This window comes from Pezoporus occidentalis, unplaced genomic scaffold (genome assembly GCF_034315485.1).
Source record: "Pezoporus occidentalis ecotype Australia unplaced genomic scaffold, CSIRO_AGI_Poc_V1 ctg40, whole genome shotgun sequence".
NCBI lineage: Eukaryota > Metazoa > Chordata > Aves > Psittaciformes > Psittacidae > Pezoporus > Pezoporus occidentalis.
The window spans coordinates 4,769,814-4,787,993 of record NW_026915725.1 but is presented as its reverse complement, the minus strand read 5'-3'; the positions used below and the strand labels follow the sequence as shown (position 1 = coordinate 4,787,993).

The window sequence follows — 18,180 nt, the reverse complement described above, 5'->3', positions numbered from 1 at the left end:
CTATTTCAGGACCACTGTAACGCAATTCTCTTCATACATGCTGACAGATGTTACGCATTCTCTTTGATGCCCTGTATTTTTCCCTCTGGTTTGATAAACCGGTATTACTACACAAACCTACCGCTTTTTAATGGAATATATTTAAAGAAATATAAAATGGAAGACTGGCTGATAGTAAATATGATACACGGGACCTCAAGATTAATATTTGAAATAATTCCAGATAAAAAAGTATAGTATTTGTAAAACCAGTTTGGTATAAAATGGTGAACATTTGTATGTACTGATGTCTACACACTACAAAACAAATAAAAATCAAAATCAAATAGAACATAGTTTAGAATATATCTTTTAATTGATGAATTTCTACAGTGCTACATTATTAACAATCTCTAAAACAAATATCTGAATCTGTAACCCAACAAATCTTACAATATTTGCAAATAAATAAGTTATTAAAATTATCATATTGTGTTGCTTTCCTGTCTGTGTAAACTGCTATCGACAACGCATCTCAGAAAAAATGACAACAATGAGCAGTGGCGGCGCATTTACATGACCAAGAATCTTTAAGTACAATTCTATACATGATATGCTTCGATGAATATTTCTGTACTTACACTTTTACAAAGCCATCAACTTAAAGGACATAAGATACATTCAAGACTGAACAAAGCAGCAAGAGAGCTGTGAATAAAAAGACGACATGTTTCAGCTGACACAACATGGCACAGAAAGTATTGTCCATTTTACAACACAAAAGCCACTACCAGTTGCAGGCCTGAACTTGACAGCTAGCTCCTATGAGAGGGCTAGAGTTACCCAACTCTAGCCAGTTTTGCCACAGTTTGTCTTGCTATAGCCTTAAGTCCATTTGTCAGACTTACTCACTTCTGTGGGCTAAGAGTTCACAAGACAGGTCTTCCAAATCTGGTAAATCCTAAGGATGAATCACTTACTGACCTCTGTAAAGCCTTCAGTCTTACTGAAGGCACTCGAGAGCCCTGGAATGGCATCAGGGACAAGTGGTACCAGATACTGAACCAGAGCATCACTCACTGTTTAGGTGTGCCATCATGAAAGCAAGTGTAAGGCTCTATCCTTGGAAAATATAAATCTGCCAGTTTAACAGACTTGCAGAGCTTCATAGGCACCAGCAGTACTTCAACTCACTTGAGTAAGAGAACAGAGAGCTCTGCAGAAACATTAGGTGTTTGTTTCTTAAATCGTCATTGTAACAAACACAGAATGAAACATTTTAATGGGCTACAGTTAATCATCTATAAAAAGTGTATGTTCAGCATGAATTCAAATTGTAAACTGGTAATAAATAATACAGTATCTCTGAGCACATTGTAAAATACACATAATGAAATGAAATTTAATTTTCAGAAAAGCTTTCAACCTTTTTGTTCAAAACCACATTTAACCAATCCTTTATAAACAACTGCAGCCAGTCTGCCTGCCTGAAAATTCTGATTTATGAAGCCCTCCTGCCTAGTTGCAGAACACTCATTTGTATTAACTTCCTTTTTTTTTTTTATTCCTTTAAGGCAGATTAAGTAAGAGCTGAATTCACAAAAACTGTTAGTGTAGCAACTACCTTAAATTATAACTTACTGTAATGACTGTAATTTGTTTTCGAGTTTATTTAGCAATAATATAAATATGCAAATATGCACTAAAGTAAGTTGCTGTGAAGACTGCAATTTCCACAGTCAGAGCAGTAGCTAGACCTAGATTTGAAATGCACATATTTCTTTCTGGATAAGAAAAGGTAGATTCCCTCTGGTCACAGAAAAGGTCTCCACAGACCTCCCTGTAACTAGCCATTGCAACCTGTCCATTAACATGAACCTAGCTAAACGTTACGTTCAATAGGAATCAGAAGCAGCACACTGCACCATTTCTCCCAGGTTGTTATTTTTGAACTATACAATTGAGAGCAGTGTGGCACAGCTATCTTGGCATACCAGTATTTCAAAAAATACAGGCTTACAGACAGATAGTAATGAGAGAGCTGAGCGAGCAGAAAAGACTTTTCTGCAACACACCCTGCGTGCACAGAGATTCTCCCAGCTGATCTCATGAGTTCCCTAGGCAAAAGGTATAAAAGCACACTGAGCTTCTTCCCTTCTCACATTCTGCGTAGTGAGAGGTGAGAGTAATGATGTTCACAGCTACTGTTCACAATGGCCTCAGTGATCCTCTTGGCAGCTAATGTGGAAGATACAATTTCTCAGCATCATATTCCTCTGCACTGTCCATGCTGGGAGGCCATGTGGCCTCTAGACATCCTGGGCAATGCTGTGAAACAAGGTGATTCACCCAATCTGTCCCAGGACAGCCTTTCATGGTGGGAAGATCATGTAAGTGTTGGGGGGGAACCACAAGAAATCCAACTGCTTCCAGCTGGGCTTTATAAAAAGGATGGTGTGTGTATGTTATTACCACTACTGGGATATGTCACCTGATGAATAGGAATCTCCTTCCAAAATCCTATTCCTATGTACTATTATTAAAAAAAGCTTCTGTATTAATCCATTCCAGAAGGCATATCTAGCACAAGTAAGAAAGCACCTTTATACGAACAATTTGTTAAAGACTACCTCAAAACATTAAAGATGCTGATATCTGAATACATTCCTAATCTTTCATAAGCAGGAGGATTTTAATGCTTTAGAAAACTAGAAATATTGCAGAGAGGAAGACTAAAAAAGACAGGTGTCAAAAAGAAGTTGGAAAGAGAGCACCATATGAAAATCATACTTTTTATGTCCATTTAACAAGCTGATTAAATGTTTCATGATGTTATATTGAAGTTTATTTAAGCTACCTATCATAAAACCCTGGCCCATCTGAAGTCAACAGTAAAAGGATTTTACCTGCAATTCAGACTATATATGAGAAGATATTGAAAGATAAGGTGCACACTGAGGCTTCAAAAGGCTTTAATCAAAAAAAGAAGAGGAAGAAAAGAATGTGTTGTTTTGTTTTGTTTCTAAGTACATGCCATGTAAGGTAATCTACATGGCAACCTCTCTGGTCTATGAAATGCTGAATGCAGTACTGTAAGTAATTTTTAGCTTTATTTATATTCATTTATCATTTAGCAAGATTTTTCTGTTGCTGTAAATCACTTTCAAAATTGTATCACTACCTTTTACACTGTTGCTTTATGAAAGTGCAAACCCAAGATTTTAGCAAACAGTGCTGTGGTTTTTTCATGTGATGGGTGCAAAAGGATACAAAAACAGCTCCTTGACTGAAAAATGACAATATCCTAAGGCCACAATGAAAAAAAAAACCCACCATAATAGAGTGTTATAGCACAGGTATTCCTTTTATTACAGGAATAGTATCTGTGGGATACACTCATCCAGTCAAGGATTTCAAAATCACATCCTTAAAGTATCCAAAGCATTTTCAATTAATTGATAGCTATGGTCTTCAGTGAGCTGCCCTGACAGTTAGAAAGGAGACACAGAACTTAATCTAATATTAGGTATTCGTACTTCATCACACTATTCCACTTGCTGAGAAATATTTCTAAAAACTGCCACGATGTTCCTCATGGAAAAAAAACAGCAAGTGAAGTTTGTAAAACAGTACTCTAAGAACTCTGGACAAATATGCTGCTAGCATGAACATGTGTAACAACTATTTTGTGATACAGTGTTGCAGTTTATACTTCAAACTCTTAATCATTTTAGCTGCATATAAAACAGAGAAGTAATAAGTTAAATGATAGCACCTTGCGTGAAATTTAATCTTAAAAATACAAAGATTACACCTTTTAAAATTGTAAGAAATACAACTATTCTGTCTCAAGTCCAGTACGAACCTGTCATTTAAAAGAAAACTAATTTACACATAGTGAAGACATGCATAAATACCACAAATTTAAGGCACAAAATGGAATTTGAAAGCTAGGGATGTACTAAATCCTTGCTTTTTCATCAAGTTACCTCATACACCAGGAAAAGTTAAATCTACAATTTTCAAAAAAGCAGTATTATCACAGAATCATTGAAGCTAGAAATGGAAACTGCCTATTCAAGTATGTAGTTCAAACTCTTGCCAAAGGAAGATTACTTTCCACTACTGCATCACATCTAACTTAAAACCTTCCAAGAAACTGTATGCATTGATAAGCTCTACTGTGTCATTCCATAACCCAGCTCGTTGCTCACTGGCAGGATCTTTCTCCTGATATTCACTGGCTATTTACCTTGTTTCAAATTTATATAATCAGTTCTAGTTACACCTTCACACTTAGAAAGCCTCTTCCTTTACATATATTTGTCATATAACAAAAAATTATACATTCTCAAGGTTCAATCTTTCTGACTTTTCTCACTTCAACTAATTTTATTACTGTTCTCTGACTTTTCAGAAGACTGATTCAGTTCCTCATCCTTGACATACCCAAATGTAATACCATGCTCCAGAAATGACCTTGGCAATCACAAGGAGTGTTCTGATTAACAGACGCCTGATGCAGCTCTTCTGCATATATACTCTTCTTTTGATATTAGCGATGCCAGAAGCAACTTTGTTGCTGACATTATCAAGGCTTCTTACTACATGATTACATTTAAATCTTCTCTCTCTCTCTCTCTCTCATTAAGTATCCAAGTTTCCTCAAACACATTACATTTTATTTGAATCTCTCAGGCTGAGTCCAGTTCATCGAACTTCTCCCACTCAGGTGTCATACAGTGTAATATCATCTGCAACTTTTATTAATATACTGTAGATCCCTCTTGCAGATTATTGAAGGCATTAAATAGAATTAGGTCAACACAGTATAAACAATTAATGGGAAGGGAGCAATTAAAATTGCACAATGGGATGAGTTAAAGCACAACTGATATTTTAAGATGCTATTTCAAATATATTTTATCCCACTTAGCCATTTATAAGAATTTAAATATCACACTATAGTTATAGTTTCTAAATGCAAGACTGTATTTTTTCTGCATACAGAATTAAATGTAGAACAGAAAACATACTGACAATCAGTTTTCCTCTGCAAACAAATCCCATTCCAGTCGCTGATCAGAGAAAGGTAGGCATATCAAATCTGCTCCTCAGCACAAACTTTTAACCAGTTAATATTGTATCTGTTATTCTACATATCTTTACTATTACAAGTGAAAATACAGACAGATCTAAATTTGCACTGACAATCGAGAATTCATCTCCTTTGAAAAGTCATTCTAGAGTTCTATAGTGTGATCCTGTAATCAAAAGAATGTTGAACAATATGCTAACAATACTTATAATTGGAAAGGTATTTAATATAAAGCTTAAATACCATTTAAGCCACTCAGTCTGTGAAAAAAATCATTACCTAATTGATGTTCTGTTTTCCAGAAGACTGACTTTCAGTATAACTTATCAACTCTCTTGTTTTTCATGATGACTACAGGTCATAACAGAACTTTCAGAACAAAAAGCACAGCAGCCCACCATTCCAATTCTTAAAGCTATTTGTCAACCTATTGAAAACAAGAAAATAATTTGTCTGAAGAAATGAACAATTAAAAATCAAAGTGAAACCAAGGATGAAAATGTCTGAAGATGTATTAACTGTAAAAGTAATACAGTCCATGCTATTTGATGCACAGTTGTTTATTCTTGCTCCATGTTTTAAAACTTGGACTCAGAAAAATCCCAGGAAGTTTTGGTTTTTTACCCTCTTTTCTTTTTTTCCATTAAAAGCACCATAGTTACACGGCTTGATTCAATCGTCCTTTTCCACAATCACTTCTCCATGAAGCACCCTTCTTCTTTGCCGCAGCATGTGGAAGTAGAGTTGTGGAAACACTTGATCAAAGCATAAAAGAAAAAAAATGAGATTACAAAAATCACAGCTCAAATAACAGAAAAATAAAAGTTTGCATAATGAAGAACTGGGGAAAAATTATGGCACACTGCAGAATGTACACCCCATGTTCAAGGAACTTCCCTCCAACATTTTCTTTGTATAAACAGGACTTAACCACTTTCTGGCAACGCCTGAAGTCTTCAAATATGTGCTAAGATAAGCATTATTTTCATCAAGACTAAGGAGGATACAGATTTACTCTATTTGTGAAGTCTGAAAATGTTGAGAAACATTAGAAGCCTCCAGGCCCTCTATAATCTATTACATTACTGTCCTGCTGATAGATTTGATCCTTATATTTAATGAACAAAAAATTAGATTTATTCCTGAAGCATGCAGTTATATACACAATTGCAAAACTGTATGTTATGATAGCTTAGGACATCTTTTACTCACATAAATCTCTCCCAATGGCCTTTATGATTTCTTGTGACGAAAAAATCAGTGTGAGTGCATACTGTGAAAGTCTACATTCAAGGTCAACTTCTTAAATTAATACCTTTTATGGATGCAGATCACAGACCCTTGAAACTTCAATCTTCCTGCTTCTTAATGCCTCTCCCTAATCTCTCATCTTCTTTCTAGCTTCGCTGTCTAGATTATCTAAAATATTCTGTTTTCCCAGTTTGGTCTAGCCCTGTTCATGGTGCTATATTTGAATCAGGTTGCTTTCTCCTTGTCAATACTGCTTAGGTACCAGTGGAAATAACACTGGAGGTGAAAGACATAGCCTCTCTAATCTTAGCTCTGATTATAGCCGATGGATCTGTGACTTCTGGCATCCAGAAGTACAAGGACAATCTGATTAAAACAGGGACTGAAATATGTTCAAAGAGGTTTGGGGGGTGCATTTCTGTGTAAACGAAATCTTGGAGAATATTGATTCAGGTTTTTCCCAAGCATTCCCAAATGGTGATTTTCAGAGGTGACAAGTAAATGGATATTAATGGCAATAAAAACAAGGCAAATCTTTGGCACAACTTGCACAGCTTTTAAGCCATCGCTTCAAAGTGTCAGAGGCACTAGAAATTCTCAGCAACACAGGTATGGGCATTTCTGTGTGTAAGCAAACAGTTTTTTTACTTTGTCCAAGTCTTAGGAATGTTTTCAGTATTTTCACTGATTTTTTTAAGGTAGTTTATGTTCTGAGGAAGGTAACAGGACAGAAAATCTTAGTCTACCCAGTTAAAGCACAGCAAAGCTTGGAACAACAGAAAGCAGGCTTTTATAGTAGGCAGTGCTCAGCAACTTTAACTACAGGAACTGTTTCCAGAATTGATGATAATTGATTATTATGTTGTTAGCATTACTATAGTCAAGTAATACTTACATGGCACATAGGAGAACATGACAACAATAAGGAAGTAATAGTAGTCAAAAGAGACATTGTATTTGTTGGGAAGTCTCAGTGAAAACATTCCTGTTTTCTTCACATAGGGTAAAGCAGCATATATGGTTAGCAGTTCACCTGCAACTCCAGCAGGATACAAAACGATAAAAAAGTTGTATCTGCATTAAAAACAAAACAAAAAAAAAACAACCCAGAAACAAAAAACAACTTGTGAGAAACACCCCATGAATTTAAAATTTCCTCTAGCTATTATTAGTGGCACAGCAATGTATTACAGTAGATCCTGCACCAAAGTCAAGGTGCACATCCTGACTTGGCACAGAATACCAGTTTCAGTTACTCTGGATAGCACCACTTAGGTTTACAGAGAATGCATTCCTCAGTTCTTTTATTTAAAAACAGTGAAGTATCAGAACATTTGTATGTCTAATATCAAAAAGTAAAGAGTCCACAAATGTGTAGTCTGCAATAATGTCCTTTTAAAAAATATTCTGGTCTTGCTGCTGTTGTCACTGACAGGATTCTGACCAGGACCGGATTCCAAATTCAGATGATCTTATATATCTTTGTCACAGTACACACACACTGGGTCTATGTATTGTTATCTCTTTGAAGATAATGAAAATGTTGAGAAACATTAGAAGCCTGTTTTACCCACTGACACATGGGAAATCCAAATACTACTCTTATTTACCACTAATGGAAATGGAAAAAAACACACAAAAAAAAAACAAAAGAAAATGAGAGTGCCAGAAACTTATCAGATCCATTTTAAAATGGGAAAAAGATACTCAAATGAAAGTTGAAGGTTTTCAGTATAAAGAAAATGTGGTTTGAATGCCATAGGCCACATAGGTGGTGATAAAATGAAAACCATAACCAATGGGGTTTATGCTGTCCTTAGGCATAGTGTACCATGGAGATGGAGTTTCTCTTAAGGAACAGCTCTCAAATTCATGCAGAGAACAGCAATGAGAGCTGTCACACAGAGAGAAAGGTACAGTTGTGTACTCGATCCAGACAGCCGCAACCAGACATGAAACCTTCTAGGAGCAAATGGGCTTAGAGGACTCACAGGTCAGAAAACAGACAGGGGAGGTATAAAAAAGAACCGGTGGCATGACCTACACACAGTTTGTCTTTATGCAGTGAAAAAAAACAAACAACCCAACAACCCCAAAGTGAACATTCCAAACAAAAATTTAGAGCATACTTATTCCGTTAACAACAGATATCTTTCACAATTATAAGCTAAAGATCAGAAATATCCAGCTCCCTTGGAGTACTGACTTTATACCCAGTTGTGCAGTTTGATTATCTATAAATCTCGATGGGATATTTTGGACTCTATGAAAAGATAATACACTCTCAAATGTTTTGTATATAGGATATTTCACCACATTTCTCGCCAGGATAATGTCAATTTTCCCTATTGTCCATTATAAGGAAGCAAAAAAATCTGTCACTCAAAGACATATTGACTTGAGGGCAAACAGTGTATCTGTCAATGTAGTACTTTCTGAATGCATATCTCGTTTCTGAAGCCTACATAATAAAATATTAATGAAACCAGACCTGATTATTTTTAAGTTTACCATTTAGTGCTTAAACATAGCGAAGCCTATTAGCAAAAAAAGACAATGTATTATAGGAATGGACATAAATATCAGACATATCGAAGAAGTGCATTAGAAGCATTAGAACTGCATTATCTAGAAAATAAAAATAAAGGAAAATAGACAAACACTCTTTTAAATAAGAACCAATCATGCTGAATGTAGGTTAGAGATTTTCCTTGTAACAGTGTAAGTCTGTCTGTCTTACAGATATTTTTCAAGTAATGACTACAGATACTACTACTCTTCCAGTTAAGTCTCCTGATAAACATGCAGTCTCTGTAATACATGTGATCTAGTGACCAACCATAAGTATGCTTCAACATCAAAGCAGTTTTGATATGGAACACACTTTCTATGCGGGCCGAACTAAATCAGTATTTAGCTTCATTACATGGATACTAGAAAAAAGCTCTGATAAAGCAGAACTTTTCATACAGTAATAATACGCATACATATTGAGTGACAATAACTCCCACATTTTCAAAGATCTGAAATCCACGAAGACTGTACAGGTACTTAATCTGGGGTATTGTATTCAAAAGCATCTTAAGGAGTCATAATGTAAATTAAAAGATAGCTCCAAAGATAGAAGAAAAAAAAAGAAGTAAATGAAAACAGAGTTCAGACCATGAGACACAGAAAGCAAAGAACAAATCACACCCCGAAATTTCAGCTAAAATATTAACATTTTAAACCAAGTAACAACAATCCCAAGTACAGAAAGCAACCAACTTCACTCTGCTGACACATAACCAAAGCTCAAACATCTGCTCTGCCGTGTATTAGCTCAGCATGCGTGAAACTAACATGCACAGAACCACAGGAAACTGAAGTGCAAGACATCTCCACCTGGCCCATTTAATGAAGTATGGCAAATGGTTGAGCAGGTTGAATGTGTAGAAGGAATATCGAGTAATCTCTGTCACAGTCCATACGACCAGAAAAAGAATAACGCTCTCCTCATTCTGGATCTGCAGAAGTATAAAGAACCAACACTTCCTTCATCCTTAAGCTTCTTTTCTGTGCAAACTGTAACAGACTTCTGTTTAAGATACATGGAACAGAACTAATATCTTGTAAAGAAAGAATATTTTGGCATATAGTGATATGCTGAAACCATTATCATGTACCGTTCTTTAGCATATATATTTACTAATATACAAGCATTTCACAAACTGAGCAATCTTTATCCATTATGCAAATATCAAAATACGTACTTCTGTAATTATGCATACTCCTCCTCTTTATTTTCTACCTTCATTTTCACTATGCTATCTGTCTCTCTCTTTTTATTTCTGGTTGATTTGATTGTTTTCGTACTCCTCAAAACCACAAAAAAGAAAACAATGCTACAGAAGATATGCTCCTTTCACAGTCAGTTTTCACCCATTCTGCCTTTCACTACTCTGTCTCCTGGAGTTTCTCTTACTTTTTATCTTTCTTCTTCCCCACCAGATAATGCATGTCTCCAGGAAAATTTAGACAAAAGGAACCGCTCAGTATAATCTACTAACTGGAACTTGGCCACAGGAGATGGAATTTGGCAGACTTCAGGGAGCTGTAAGATAGTTAAGGAGCTTGAACACAGATCACTAAATGAAGATTAGTTGGTACATCAGGAGCTTTGGGTAAACTCACTCAACAATTCCATTTAAGATTATGTTCTGAGTCATTAAACTGCCTCATCGGTAGGTAGCACATCCTTCTGCTGTTTCAAAACATTGGCTCTTTTTCACTCTAAGGAATAAATAAACAGAAGTTCCCAAATATGAAGAAGGCACATGGGGATCTATTACAAACACTACCTTCTGAGAAGAAGAATTACACGCAAGTAATTTTCTTTTCTTTAAAAGGGGAGGAATTTTGTAATACACTTCCATGCCTGAAGGCTGAAAAGCTCCAGGGATGTCTGTGAAATAAAATAAAGTAATACAAGCTTTGTTAAGATTTCAAAAAAGGGTAATTATTGTTTTAAATAAAATGCAACACGGTGACAAAGATGCATAAAATACATCTCAAAAATGCTGAAAATCCACAACTCTGTCAAAAGTCAAGAAGAACTATAAATGCTCATCAGCTCATAAAATCGCACCCTCAATGTGTGAGTCAAAGAAGGTTCACTTTTAGTGAAAGGATCTTGCCAACATTACAAAAGAGACAGTGGTATAAAAATACCACCAAACTCTCAAACAGCAACACTGAAGTGCAAAGATGTCCAAACAAAAAAGAAAAGGTAAAGACAGAATTAGGTTGTTCTTAACATCATGCGATTAGAGACAAACATTGATAACCCAAACTTGGATTCATGTCACAGTGCTAAATCCAAGCAGAAGAGCTTTAAATAAGTATGCAGAGAATTCCTATCTGTTGCCTTGCAAAGCTCCAGCCAAGTAGAGAGATCTGGGTCTGGCTATTATCACTAACATGCCTCTCAGCACCTAAGGTGACCCTGAACATTCATGCCTGCTAAGCAATAAATTCATGAAATACAATCAGACATATATTCAGATGTATTTTTTCTTGGACACAGATTCACCTACTGTACTGAAGACAGAGGAAACAAATGAAATGACTGGATATGCTGCTGAAGATTTAATCCACTGTCGATAATAACAAAATGGCAAAATGCAGTGCTATATTTCAGCATTCATGTAAACATTCAATATAAAAAACTTGTTAATCTTTGAGACATTTTCCTTTATGCAAAAAATGAAAATACTTAGCTTAAAAAAAAACAAAACATGAAAAGCCTATTCCTTGTTAAGAAAAGCAACAGTAAAGGAAAAGATGAAGTGCAGAAAACAAGTCTTCTCTGAACTGAAACAAAGGGATTTGACAACTGAGGCAGATGCTATAATATTCCATCAACAGAAGGGCATATGCCATCTGCTGGTGAGACAGTTTAATGGCTCAGCTTTTTAATTTCAAGGAAATTAAGGAGCACAGATTCAAAATCCATCACTTAGTTCTTACATGCCTTTCACAGAAAGCAGACTTCATAAACTGAACTGATGTCCTATCTACTAGCTGTAAGCAGTCTGCTTGTTTTATTCTGCTAATGAATCACGAGACTTACAATAATCACCTACAGCCAAGCAAATAAACTATCATAATTTATTTATACAAGACCTTAAGTGTCACTGTGGCATGCTGGACAGCCTGATATAACTTTAATGAAAAAAAATGCAGTATGCATGCCATCAAATGTTAATATAATCATAACGTTAAAATCTTGAGAAGGTTCCTAAAATATACCGCAAAATTCCAACCACATTTATCCAGGAAAATTTAATTTAAGGCATGTTTTTATTTAGATTAACTCAGTAAGTGCTAATTAAAGTTTTTGAAAGGGAACTGTTTACAATGTGATAGATTTTTTTGGTAAATAGTCATAGTAGTCATTGATCTCGCTTAGGTAGACCACAGCCAGCACAATGGTGAAGACAGTGCTGACTCACAGCTGAGACCCAGGCTCAGTCTCTTGGGTAGAAGCACATAAAATCCTGTAACCCCAACTTCCAAAATCAGACTCAAGTATGTAAGTATTCTCTGTAGGAATGTAATTAACTTTTAAATTGGCCTTCCTTATGAAATGAGAACTGTATTAATAGCTTCTTCTTAAAACCAATCAAAACATGACTTGCTCAAGCACATACCTGTTTTATACTGTGTGCAATGAACCACACCATGAAGATTCTTGAACTCACTTGGACCCCAGTCACAAGCACAGACGTGCGAACTATTCCTTAAAAAGAGAAACATGTTATCTCTGCTCCAAAATTCACATTTTAAGTAGTTCCAAGAGAAACTAAACAAAGAACTCACCAACTGCACAGTGGACTACCTGTAAATAAAAATAAGAGGTTACTGATGTACAGTATGTCACTATCTACACTATAAACATGGTCTTTTGATGTTAATATAAACCTAGGTTTAATTCTTAAGAACTGTTTTTTATTGTTTTCAACTAGCAATCTTTAAAAGAAATACACATCAGAGCCCTGGCAACCAGTGCTGTGACGGGCTCAGTATCTGTGTGCAAACACATAAAAGAGATTTTCCTAATTAGCTGTATATATTACATACTTTAATACTTACAAAGCATTTACTTTTTGAACTAGTAAGCTTCCCTTCCATTATCTTATTCAAAGAATAATTTTACAGGACAATGTGGAGGGAGTCACATAAGGGATGCTGAAAGCATAGCAATTTTAAAATGCTGTGTATTACAGATTAATAACGTTATTATAATTTTTCCAATGGCAGCAATGAAGCTTCGGATTTATTGTATTTTCTTTATATTGTATTGTATTTTTATTGTATTGTCAGTAATGATTAGCAAGTAGAGTGCTTTTCATTATTTTGACAGATTTGAGTAGAATTACTTGCTATGAAAGTTTAACAGTATAACAGCCTATATAGAGCTGGCCACGTGATTTTAACATTTATGCTTGAACACAGTACATGTTGTAGACAGATTGAGGAAAAAATGTTAAAACTCAGATAGGCACTCTTTGTTGTGCCTGGGAAAGAACTGTAAGCGCTCAATACACCCAACAGTTTCATTCACAGACATACCATAAACTGAGACCACTAGAGCATTGTTAGCAAAAGTCATATTATTTAAAGAATACTTTGCACAACTGCACAGACCCTGTTGGAATGGATTATACATGATCAAGTCTGGAAACAAGCAGAAGCAGGAAAGGCACATAAGGATAATGAGTCCAGTATAAGGAATGGAGGTGGACACGAGCTATCTACTACACAAGAAGGTTGATCTGCTGACTGGAATGCCTTCAGAGATTTTGCCTTTTGAGTTAAAGACTCTCAAACCAAAGCAGTTCCCAGGCAGTATTTGTTTTAAAGAAATATTATAATTCAATTTGAAAAAATGTGCCCATTTGTTTCAATTTACCTTGCCCCCCCCCCCCAACCTTCATTAAATAATAAATCTAAACAGACTTTAAGTACTAATATAATATTTTGATATTAAATCCAGGTTAAAAATGTGTTTTGCTTATGATATGCAGTATCCAGTAAAGCAAACTTATGTTTAAGATTTACCTCAAGCAAAGCAAATGTCTGGAAAAATTTAAGTGTCTTTTGAACACTTCTGAATAAGCCTCTATGTGTTCCTTTCTGTATATAAAACCGCACCATGGCAATACCTAATACCAGCCACCTACAAAAGAAAGAGAATGGATACATTTCAAATTAGAATTCTAAAAATATCCATCCAGCATAAATAATTTAGTAGAATATTTTCTTCACATAATATCTTTGGTTCTTTGCTTGTCAACGTTCTTAGAAGTTCATTAAAAATATCTTTAGACATAAATATTATATAATGTTACGTAAACATTACACTCATCTCTTTAACTGGAGAAGGACAGAGAATGACTTGTTTACCTTCAGAGGATTAACTTGAAATGATGATGAGAATCCCCCAAAAACCATGGATCCATCAGAGTTTTCACTAGCAGTGACTACATATTTTTACTATTAAATCCTCATTCATTTCTACTGTAAATTAGTTATTGGAAAATATGCGACGAACACGGCGCTGAATCTACTGTTACGGGTCATAGGTACATACAAGGAAACTGTACAAACTGGAACCTACACACACCATTTTAACATTTTTCATGACACCCCAACTCACAATTGTCAGAACTACTAGTGATCTGAATACTTCTGTTTGTGACTGTACAACTAAAGTTAACATTATGATTCAGTTTTCAAAAGTGTTGAGAACTCATCTTTGAAAACCAGACTCCAAAGTGCTGAAAGATGAGCGCTCTGTGCTCCTGGCTTTAACTAGCACATTTGTGGTGCTTGCAAATTATTTTTTTTGGAAGAAAACTAATCAATGACACCAACTGATAGCCTTTCCAATGTGAAAGAAAGAAATTAACAGTATATTTTGATCAAATGGAATTTAGTAGAAAACTTACATTGAAATCTCAGATAAAAACTGAGACCAAAAAAAACACCAGCCTTCTAAACTGTGGTGAGTTGATCCCCACCACCCACCCCAGACAGACCCAGACCAATAACCTGAGGCATATGCAATTCCTTCCACATAATTAACTCATGTTCATATAATTAAGATTTTCAAAATGGCACACTATAGATTCCATCCTCAATGCAGAGCTATAGCACATTCTTACAAACATCATGCTAGCTAGATGCCTTGAAATTTCAGGTTTCGATGCACACAGACAAAGAAAGTACAAAAAATTCTTAAATATACAGTTACAGGCATATCCGCAGCTATGGATGGCTATTTTAAGAGTTAAAGAGTTAAAGATACAAAAATTAAAATAACTCTATCTTAACTTCTTGTCTGATGATATTACGAGCCGTTACTCATTGCTTTCACTCTACACAAAGCTACAGCAAGGATGCTGAGAAATACTCAGAGACAGATTGAGAGAGCACATAAATGTTCAGATAACTGTTTATATAAACATTTGGATAAATATTTAACACATCTCCTGTTCTCATACCCTTCTCTAATCATAAAGTATTAAGCTAGTACCAGAAACAGGGCACAAGGAAATACTGATCTGCAGTCAGACCTGCTATGCTGTAACGGCATGAGAGTCGCATGGATCGTGACAGCCCTCTGTTCACCTCAGATGGCATGTGCTTCAGTATCAGCCCCTTAATGCTTACGCACGGTGGCCTCTGCTACGCTGTCACTTGGCATGGTCCATTCTAGCACTTCATGACAGCATTTCAAACTCACATAGAGTTAAGTCAGGCTTCCCCACGTGGAAGGAACCATTCCTCTCCCTGATCCTTTCTACTATAAGCCCATGAATCTGATCTGCCCGAGCTCCAAAATTTGCCCCCACAAGTGTTACCAAGATTTTATAACAGATTTTAAATCTGAGTGCATTAATATGAGTTTGCAACCCACTACTGTGGAAACAAGGAATTATTGGAATACCAGTGTTAGTCCGTCACAATAAAGCTGCCATGTTTTCTAGTGAAGTGCTTGACAAGAGGAAGGTGACACTGAGTTTACATGCAGCTGGCAGTATGAATGGTGTCAGCAACAGCTCTTGTCCCAGCCCCAGCCCAGGAAGTCATAATACATCTAACCTAACAAGGCATTTTCTGCATCTCATTCTGTAGCAAAAGGGTAGCAAACAGAAGTAATCTTGGACTACACTCAGAAGCTAAGACTGCAAATACGTTTTTCTTAAATAAATTTTTATTTGGACATGGATTTCTGTTAATTGATTTATTTATTTGCCAGTGTCTTTGACTTTGGGTCTCAGGAAAGCTCTTGTACTCAGAGCACATCACTGGGAAATGGAAAACACTTCCCATAATGAACGCAGCATTTCTGTTTGGGACTTTCAGTAAAATTGGGTACTGATCTGTCACTGCTACTGATCTGTCCTTTTCATCCCTTAAACCTTTGTTAGAAAGAAAGATAAGCCACAGTTTTTATTAGAGTCATTGTTAACGTGCAGTTGTATATTAGTTTGTTAAGATTCTAGAAATGCTTTGCTGCATTACACTCTCTGGACAAACACTGTGCTTATTACTTATTTATCCCATGCAGTGCCCCTGCCAAATATTGCTCTATTTCAAATGTTTATTTTTCTTCTAAATTGTATCCATAAAAGATGATAAGAATTTGTTTTTATCTCTTATTTCTCTGTTTCCACATAAAATACGTAATTGTGCATGTCTTAATCCCTTTTGATATTACTGGAAGATGGGAGAGACGAAGTGGGAGATTCTGAACCAGCACCTAAGGTCAAAACAAATATGGTTCGATAATCTTCTACAGATATATAAAAGTCAGTGGCAAGAGTCAGCGTTAATTAGCAAATTCACACATGGAACACGAGGCTGGGAATTCAATGAGGTAACATTAACGTGCCAGCTAGAAAAAGAATTGGGTAAATGCACTTTTCAAAAGTCAGGCGCTGCTGCAGTGTACGAACGGACTTGAGTACATGCTCAAGACACACAGATGCTAGTGAGCAGATTACGATTGTATTCCTGGCTTTCTGCATTAATGCTTCAACTCTTGCTTCAACTGCAGCGTATCAGTTTTGCTCTACGAGATTCAAAGGGCAGAGTTCACCCACTGGTAACTAAGGTAAAAATGTTCTTGTGATGAATGTCACCCTGCAAGTTATAAAACTGTTTGTTCTTAGTTTTCTTTTATGCGTGTGGAAATCAGTAGCTTGGGGTTTTTTCCCCCCTCAAGAGATCGTGACCCGGACAAATTTTCAAGTGAAAATATGTGCTTCAAGCACAAACAGCATAAACCTGAGTGCTCTTACCAGTCAGTACTCACTTTCCCCACAGCAGAGCACGGCTGCAAGCAGCACAAGCTAAGGCGAGCCCCGGGGCTGTACACCTCTCCCCGCTGCCCATCCCTGTTTGCCCGGCGGCGGAACATCTGCCCCGCAAGGAGCCGGTGCGGACTCTGCCCTCCCTGACCCAGGACTCACGGACCTGAAGGAGTCGCCCCGCACGGCAGCCCGGGGCGTGAGCTCACACTCGGATCAGCCCACCCGGATCAGCCCGGCACAGCCCCAGCGCTCCTCCGCGCCCGGACCCTCCGGGACACCGAGGGGCACTTTGGCGTCCCCGCTCCCGGCGAAGCGCGGGGGCCGGCCCGGAAGCGGGCGGCGGTGCCGTGGGACGCGGCCCGCGCAGCTCCCCCGCCCGGCATTCCAGTCCCGGCTATACTTAACCTCTGTGGCGGGCTCGGGGTGACGCGCTGGCGGCTGGCAGCGCTGCACCGTATTAGGCAATGCCCGACAGGCGAGGGCTAGCCCCGCTCCCCGAGGCTCCCCCGCGCCCCCGGCCCGGCTGGGCCCGCCGGGGCTGCCCTGGACCCCACCTCGCCTCAGCCCCCCGCGCACCCGGCTCCCGCCGCCTCGAGCTGCCACTGAGGCGCCGAGCTGCCGGCCCCGGCGTCCTCGCGGCCGCTTACCCCGCGGTCATGGCGATGTTGTAGAAGATGAGCCAGGCCGTGGCCAGAGCTCCCAGCCTCCTCCTCTTGCCGCTCTCCTTCTCCTCCACCGCGCCGTTACCGCCTCCGTCCTCCTCGCTGGACGCCATGGTCTCGCCGTCCAGGCAGCAAGGCGCACACCCGCGGGGAGGAGGGGCTCCCTCCGCGGCGGGGCTGAGGCCGCGCTGACAGCCGGACTTCGCGCTGTCCCTCACCCCATCTGTCTTCCTCGGGGGCCGCTGCCTGCCGCCAGCCGCTCACATGGCGCAGCGCTCCTCCCTTCTCCTCCCCGCAGGGGCTCCACGGCGGGCAGGGCCCTGGCCCC

General features: G+C 38.0%; 1 protein-coding gene across 2 annotated transcripts; it reads right to left on the bottom strand.

The window, feature by feature from the left end:
- Positions 1–333: 333 nt before the first annotated feature.
- On the bottom strand, positions 334–18,180 carry HACD1 (3-hydroxyacyl-CoA dehydratase 1). Of its 2 annotated transcripts, none has more exons than XM_062633697.1 (7): positions 17,838–18,180; positions 13,931–14,048; positions 12,689–12,707; positions 12,520–12,602; positions 9,713–9,834; positions 7,224–7,402; positions 334–5,832 (listed from the first exon to the last, which is right to left on the bottom strand). In XM_062633697.1, the coding sequence occupies exons 1-7, from the start codon at positions 17,963–17,965 to the stop codon at positions 5,750–5,752; spliced, it is 732 nt and encodes a 243-aa protein (XP_062489681.1). In that variant the 5' UTR covers positions 17,966–18,180; the 3' UTR covers positions 334–5,749. The 2 variants fall into 2 exon arrangements, with proteins under 2 accessions (XP_062489681.1, XP_062489679.1); XM_062633695.1 differs by having other exon boundaries at positions 12,520–12,608; positions 17,838–18,179.